Below are 7,965 nucleotides of genomic sequence, written 5' to 3'. Positions count from 1 at the left end.
GAGGTGACAACGCACCTCGCAGAACTATTGAAAGCCCAATCGCGGTGATTGTAGCTGCAGGAAGTAGAAAGAGAACAGCCGAGGCCGGGAAAAGAACTCCACAGGATCGACGGCCAGGATCACCATGCAGGCTAATGCTGCGTAAATCATGCTTTCCCAAACAGGATCGACGGTCAGGATCCTCTATTATGAAATATATTCCATGTACATGTAAGTTTCACCTATCGACATCCGTTACACGCCATCGACATGCATGCGACTATATATGCATGTCCTTTCATCCAAGAAGATGATGATGATGGGTTGTTTCAACCCTTTATCTGCAACACTTGGACCACTGCACTGTCAAACAGGTAATCTAGCAAGTCTTATTGATTTCAAAAAGCTCAATTTCAAATAAACAACATAAAAAGTACAATCAAGAACATCTCAAACAGATAAGAACTTCTAATTTACATGTGAGAAATTTAGTAAAAAAATTAACTGCACCAAATAATATTTGTAGGCTAATTAGGACAGTAAGATGCATAGTGGCAATGGACAATCCTAAATCTTAAGGTAACAACAAATCAAAGAAAGCCTACTAGAACAAGAACTCTGTGTCGATCAGGTCAAGCACCTTGTGATTGCCCTTTGGCTTTGCCCCAGGTTTGAATTGGTTACCCTCAATATACCTGCATCCAATTTTCTATCATGAATTTATTCATAGTATAGTATATGTTGTTGTTCAAACACAACTGACAACCAAAGAATCTTACAGTTCTTTTAAGAAGGAGTGCTTGTAAAACCCATCAGGGATTCTCCCCGTAAATGCATTATGGTCTAGATACCTGAAAAAAGGAAAGTAATTGAGCTCCCAGTATCCATAAAGCTTCTATTTAGTTTCATGAGATGGAAACCCAAAATAAATACGAATTATTGCTTAGGATTGGGCATTTAGACAGTGACTCACAAATTGGTCAATCTTGGAATTTCAACAAGCTTTGGAGTTACTGGTCCAATCATCTTGTTGTATGACAAATACCTGTAAAGCATGTATGAAACAATATATATATATATATATATATATATATATATAAGAAGATGATTTATTAATTGTGTTAGTCTAAGAGTGTTTATTTCACTTAAGATAGAAACACTTACAAAATTTCTAGGTTGGTCAAATTTGCAAGCTGATCAGGTAATCCACCACTCATTTGGTTATTATTCAAGTACCTAACAACACAGACAATGATATAGATGTTAGTGAAGTTGCATGTCATAATTAAAACGAACAAGACATCCACATACAGATTACGGAGAGAAGGAAAGCCAGCTCGATTGCGGATAAGATCCCTTAGTGTTCCAGTCAAGTGATTGTTGCCTACATCACTGGGCATAAAGTTATGTGGTTAGTACACTACTCTGTTTGCTCACCATCAAGGCATTGTAAAAAATGATAAGAGGGAGAAGCTTCAATATCCAGCAACCATACTGGATGATCCTTTTGAAGCACCATCAATATGCAAAAGAACAACAGCATTTCATACAAGCAAAGATAAACAGATATCAACAAAGTCATGCAGACATTTGTGCACTTAAACACATAGGAACAAACTTAAAAATATGTACACACACAACCAACATGCATATTTATAAAGATGCACAAAGAGGGAGAGAGCAATACAGGTGGCGTAGGTATTTTAGGTTTCCCAACTCAGGAGGAATTTTTCCAGTAAGGCGATTTTCATGAAGATAGAGATAACGAAGTTCTTGAAGATTTGCCAGCTCCACAGGAATATCACCTTTAAAATTATTGAAGCTCAGGTACCTACAGAGTTTTCAATCAATCATCACAGACATCCAAAGAAGGAAAAACCAAATGCAAAACATACTTACAGATGTGTCAGTTTTTTCAATTCACCAATTTCAGGCGGAATGGCATCTTGCAGCTTATTCCATCTCAGGTTCCTAAGAAGCACAATAAGAAGCATGGAAAATGAAACTATAATTATTTTATTTATTATCAATCAGGTCAAATTAGGTATAACAACTGTTGGTTACTGAGGACAAAGTCACTTTTCACACAGTTTGAGTAACTATCCCAAAATAAGAATATATACCTAAGTGCTGCTTATTCGCAATAGCTATTTGATCAGCTAAAATTTCTGAAATACACAACTGCCAACATTTGTGCAAAACAAATTAATTCAATTTTAATGGGTTGAAGGTACAAGACAGATTAGTTAAATTTTCAACTTATAGACCCTCCTGGTAAACTTGTTGTGCACAGTAAACAATACATTGTTAGATTCAATTCACAAGACAAAAGTCAATTTAAGTTCGTAAGACAAAAATCCAGAACATGTAATTTGCAAGTGGAATGGATGGATTTTCTTCAGCAAGAAAATAGTGGTCACCAGCAATTCAGTTTAGCACCATAGGAAGGTCCAAGATTGGTCAGATGTCAGTTACTCTAAATTATAGTTCAGAAAAGTGCATAACCCAATCTATATTAAATTAATACATAATCTGCAAAATGGGCACATTCCCTTGGTGGTTAAGACCAATTCTACTACTCACTAAGGCTGCAAATTCAGCCATTTGTCTTCCCCAATAAGATAAAGAAATATTTTCATACATACTCCTGCAGAACACCAAAATATTGAGTTTATCCTTCAAAACATCAAAATATACTACTGTATGTCCTCTAAAAGTGAGAAACTACCAAATTCAACCCTAGCATTAATAGTTATTTGTTTTAAAAAAATAAGGTTGGTTGATCTCAATTAAGCTCCAACCCAGGTTAAAGACGTGTCTAACTTAACAAATAACCAATTTAGCCCAATCTAACCCAATCCAGACCCCTACCCTTAAAACTTAGCCAACTCATCCCTATTCCCTTATTGTAAGTATTTTCTATGTTTTTTGTAAGATTTGCATAAGTCTATACATTTTGATGAATATATACAAAAGAAAAAGATAAAAGATGGGAAAAAAATTGCATGCTGTTTCTACAGGATCACAGGGGCACATATGAAAAGAGCAAATGAATTTTTTTCTTGTAAAAACCAATATGCTGCACAAAAGAACATCAAACAGAAACTAGCAGAGTCGCTTTGCAAAAAAGGTCAAATGCCAACAGTTCCTCAATGGGAACTGATCACAGAAGCAAATTCAACACTTTTCACCTTTAGAGTGATGCATGATATTTGAAGTCTTAAGAAATAAAATTGATATTTAAGAGTTCTATAGGGATATATATGAATTTTTTCCTAAAATAATCCATAAAAATTTGGATATTTTGGGAACTGGAGAAGAGTAGGACTAAGTGATAAGGTATATCCTATGCATACTCATCATGCTTGTTGACTCTCGAATAGAAGTACATGATAACAGAGCCAAAGTGTCAATTAGTAAAGCTAATAACTTGTCAAGAGAAGAAATATTACTCAATAACATAACCTGATAGGTGCAATACTCAGCAGAAACCAAAAAAGAAAATAAAATTGTCAAAAAATATTCAATAACAATTGTTCTCAATTCAACCAACATGCTGTCTTCTCAAACATCACTTCGGTCCATTTTATTTATTTTATTTTATATCATTTTTTTCAAACACTTGCATTTGTAGCAATAGGCCCCTCTTTGGATTCATCTTTAACATAAATGTGATATTTAACAACTTAGTTGTTCAATTGGATGGTTCTTCTCGCAAATACAGTAGGCTGCCTTAAGTGTTGTGGTGGAAAGTATGATATCTGAGTGGACATCTAAAGTCGTTTACTGTTATGACCAAGATTAAAATGAACCTACCTCCATAAATTCAATAAACTTTGTTCACAGTATTTTTGGACTGCTTGACTGGCATTTTCTTTCCCAACTTGCTTACAATTCTTGAGCCCAAAAATTCATCCATCAACAATGTCAATGAAATGTGTTAGTGAGTTACTATACAATCAGTGAGCTCCATGTGCACAGACATGCTTGAATATTGTCTTTAAATGAGATAATTTTAGAAGTAGAGAGGGATTATAAGTTAGCAATGCCTACAGATTAAAACAAAAAAGAGAGGATCCAACATAAAAGATCTAAATATGGAAACATAGCATGCAGAAGATACATAATTTAAAATTAATTCCCTAACAGAGAAGCTGTGAAGGAGTATACAATATTTTGAGGTGTTTCAGCTGCCCAATCTGAGGAGGGATCGGCCCAGTCAACTTGTTATTGTGAAGATCCCTGTCATTTAGATTATGTAAAGGTTAAAAGACTGCAGTCTCTAAAATGAGTAGTCACATCCAGATGAAATTCCATTCTAATAAGCTGAACTACATTTTTTGAGCATGAAGCAAGATAAGACTCCTAATCAGCAAGGTACATGCTACGGAAATAAAATCTAAAGGTTCAAAAGTCCACTAAAGTGACCTTTTTTCTTAAAAGACAGTTCCTGTATTATATGATTGAATGCAGTATCATGTTCATGCTAAGCATCAAGACACATTATTGGTTCTCCAATTCAGCCAAAAGTAACAGATGCAAGTACAAATCCAAAAAAGGCATCCTTATATTTCCAATTTTCTTAAAAGGTTTCACTATATCATATTTACATTACACTCCACGTTAGATGATGCGATAAGCCCAATATGTGGTCAAGCTATCTGGGGACTCGAGTAGATATGTGCATGATGTAAATGCAATAAGAAAGTAAATGACAAGAGAAGTCCAATGACTCCAATTCCATATTTGACTCAAATTTTATGAGCAAAACCACAAGCAGGTGTAGCATTACACCAGAGTCCTTAAAATTACTTCTGAACATGTAACCTTTCACCACTTGAGGTCAAGGGAATTCAGTACCAAAAAATTCTACGGGAATGAATTACTAAAAGTGATGAAAATTCATAATCTGAAAATGATGTAAAGTGGAGAGAGTTCTTACAGTCTTGTAAGATCCAGGAGATTTGTAACAGCAATAGGGAAGGGACCAACAATTGATACTGCATAAACTTCCCTGCAAGCAGAGGTCTAAGATATAAGCTTTGCAATGAATTAAGTCTCCAATAATAATGTCTTGTCAACAGAAAAAAAAATTGAACATAATGGTGTGATATTTATGCGAAGGACCATGTCAAATGTTTGAACTGCTTGCATAAGCAAAACCTTGTCACTGCACGCAGAGCATAAAACATCAAATTGACTATTATCTGATAAACTAGGCTAGTGAAGAGGTCAATAAGCAGCATTGCACTTTTTTGCATTTGTTAGTATTCAACAAGCAATATTTTCACTAAAAGTTGCCATCAGAAGCACAACTTACAGATAGCAAATGGAAAGATGCACTGCTTTCTTGAGAGATCATTTTTAAAGATCTCATTAATGTTCCAGTATATCAGTTTGCCCATACGGACTCACAGTATTCGTCGTCCAAGCACTATACTGATAGTATTAGTCCTTGCTGCATACTAACACAATAAAGGAGGTAGCGACATTAGAATTTAAATCCCCATGTGTGAGACCTACAGGATATACTTGTAAAAAGAAAGACAAGGTTATTTCTATCTCAAATGATAAGTTCTCTCGAACTTATGTGTTTTTGTATAGCTTGTAACCACATATTCTTTGTTTATTTTTGAATAAATTCTTAACATAACAAGTATCACAACTGGATATCTTGCATGGTATAATTTCATACTGAATCAGACCATCAAAAAGCATTATAATCAAGAACGTAAAATAGTGGATATCTTTTTTTAACCAGAAGCTGTCACAAAAGCCAAATAGATAACTTACAAATTGCATCTGAGCAAACTAAGGCAGAATCATTTATCATCTTGTCCATCATACAAAGAGAAAAAGCAGATAATAGGAGTTTAAGACATTTTATATATACATCAATATTCAGGGGAAAGAATAGAAATTTGACATACAATTCCGTAACAACCCTGTAATCTCCTTGTTGTGAGCATGTAACGCCTGACCACGGAGGAAGGTCACCATCTCCACAAGGATCATCTCCAACCCATGCATAAACCACTCGCCAACCAAGTGAAGCCTTAATTTCATTCAGTGCCTTTACTGCATGAAAAGATAGTTTCTCATCTCATGAGAAGGAACCAACAAATTCTACACATTTAGATTATACACTATCAATGCATATTCTCATCTTAAAAAATAACAATTCAACCTATAAACTAAACATAATGAGAAATGTACTATCATAATGAACACAATAGTCATTGCGGAATAGCCCAAGTGATGGTATGGACACAGACATGGAGTATGTCACTTAACTTCATGGTATGTGTGAGATAGACATATGATTATTCGATTCATTATTCTTGAATCATGTAATTTACTGAATTTTGATCACTTAAGGGATGTGACTAGCGCACGAGTCTCCCGCCAATGGAGGGTTTGGGAGAGTCAATGTACACAGTTTAGCCTCCCACGTCAAAAAGGAGCGCCTGACTGTTGTACCAAGACCCACCCTCACATACTCTGATCACTTGCTGCAATTAATTATTTTTTGTCTTACCATGTAACTAACTATACATCTAATTGAATCAATAACAATAGTCGCTGAAGACCTGAAAGCTATGAAATCATCCATTTTTCTTTCATTTTAGGTTTTTTTGAAGAATTTTAAAGAAGAAATTTCTGTCGAACCTTTTTGTCAGTTAATATTAATAAAATCAAATGTACATTGCTGAGATTGGATCCCAGTCCCAACATTCTAAATTGTGCACCATAGTGAACCGAAAAGCAAACGGACTGTAAATTGAAACCAGAAATTCAGGTTGCAGCTTACAAGGAGTAAAGGATCCTACTTAGTAGATAAAAGGTATACAGTATCTAACTCGTTGTACTGGATAAGCTAAATCTGGAGAGTGGAGACACGTAAAGTTGCATCGATTATTGCAGTTGATAGTGCCCTTACCACCCAGCTTGTGATTTAAAGTGACAAAATTTGATAAAAACCAGGAATAATTTTTTGTTTTGAAAAAAAGCCAGCTGCAGAAACGAAAAACAGATTTTGGCCATCTTTCCTACTCAAACAAAAAAGGCAACTATTTTACCACGTCTTGCCCTTGCTTCCAATCTCAAAACCCCATTAATCCATCGCATCAAAGAGCAAAGAGAACCCAAGCAAAATCACCAAACTCCCAAGACACTCGCCTTTCTCACTAAAATAGAGGACTCGGGACGTAATGCAACCCAGATCTTGAAATGAATGCAGCAGGAAGTGCAAGAAGTACCGTCTCTCTTCACGGTTTTACATTGCGCGAAGCCGAAGAGAAAAACGAAGAAGGCAACTGAGGCCAAAGTAGCGGAGCCCGCCATCCGACGCCCCGATCTTGGGAAGAAGAAACCGATGGTTGCCCGGGCTACCCAGATCACCGATCACCGTCCCCCGCCGCGTTCCGAAAGCTGCATCTCCCGTTGGGTGTCGGTAGCGGCAGAGAGCTCAGTGTCGGTGCGATCAGAGAGATCAATATAATAATATCAAAAACAAATATAATTCTCCCACCGGTTTCCCGAAATACCTGCCTCTCTACCCGCCTTACTCACTGGATGGGTCCGCTGCTGAACGAGAGAGGTGAACCAATAACAAGGCCGGTAAACCATTCATTTGCTTATCCAGTGCGAAAAACTTAATATTATTTTGATAGCTTTACACATGCCGTTGTAGAGAATGACAATAGCGTGCTTACGGTGGATAGTTAGAAACAGCTAATTTCAACACAACTATGGCATTTGGTACAGTGAGGTGTATAAAATCGCATTGGAATAATTTTTTAATGTGATTATATGGGAGTCACCTCTATATATATATATATATATATATATATATATATATATATATATATATATATATATATATATATATATATATATATATATTTATATATATACACACACTACAGAATCAACAAACTTATGGGAAATTAAGTAATGATGGAAGAGAATAAAAAGAAAAGAGAG

At 35.6% G+C, this 7,965-nt stretch overlaps 1 protein-coding gene across 2 annotated transcripts; it reads right to left on the bottom strand.

The window, feature by feature from the left end:
- Positions 1 to 348: 348 nt before the first annotated feature.
- On the bottom strand, positions 349 to 7,460 carry LOC103989004 (probable leucine-rich repeat receptor-like protein kinase At1g35710). Of its 2 annotated transcripts, XM_018827046.2 has the most exons (12): positions 7,239 to 7,460; positions 5,910 to 6,057; positions 4,922 to 4,993; positions 4,150 to 4,221; positions 1,879 to 1,950; positions 1,667 to 1,810; positions 1,291 to 1,371; positions 1,144 to 1,215; positions 953 to 1,024; positions 759 to 830; positions 580 to 674; positions 349 to 523 (listed from the first exon to the last, which is right to left on the bottom strand). In XM_018827046.2, the coding sequence occupies exons 1-11, from the start codon at positions 7,321 to 7,323 to the stop codon at positions 584 to 586; spliced, it is 981 nt and encodes a 326-aa protein (XP_018682591.2). In that variant the 5' UTR covers positions 7,324 to 7,460; the 3' UTR covers positions 349 to 523; positions 580 to 583. The 2 variants fall into 2 exon arrangements, with proteins under 2 accessions (XP_018682591.2, XP_009406000.2); XM_009407725.3 differs by having other exon boundaries at positions 349 to 674.
- Positions 7,461 to 7,965: the final 505 nt, after the last annotated feature.

The sequence above is a fragment of the Musa acuminata genome, chromosome BXJ1-6, assembly GCF_036884655.1.
Source record: "Musa acuminata AAA Group cultivar baxijiao chromosome BXJ1-6, Cavendish_Baxijiao_AAA, whole genome shotgun sequence".
Classification (NCBI taxonomy): Eukaryota; Viridiplantae; Streptophyta; class Magnoliopsida; order Zingiberales; family Musaceae; genus Musa; species Musa acuminata.
The sequence above is the reverse complement of the archived record's forward strand: the minus strand, read 5'-3'. Positions and strand labels throughout refer to the sequence as shown.

What these genes read in the sequence shown, in the direction of transcription:
- LOC103989004 (XM_009407725.3), bottom strand. Translation starts at nt 7,323, where the DNA reads ATGGCGGGCTCCGCTACTTTGGCCTCAGTTGCCTTCTTCGTTTTTCTC. An exon ending in CTCCTGGATCTTACAAGACT is followed by an intron (nt 4,222 to 4,921) that starts GTAAGAACTCTC and finishes TCTAAATGACAG; the next exon opens with GGATCTTCACAATAACAAGT. An exon ending in CTGAAACACCTCAAAATATT is followed by an intron (nt 1,951 to 4,149) that starts GTATACTCCTTC and finishes TGTGCTTCTTAG; the next exon opens with GAACCTGAGATGGAATAAGC.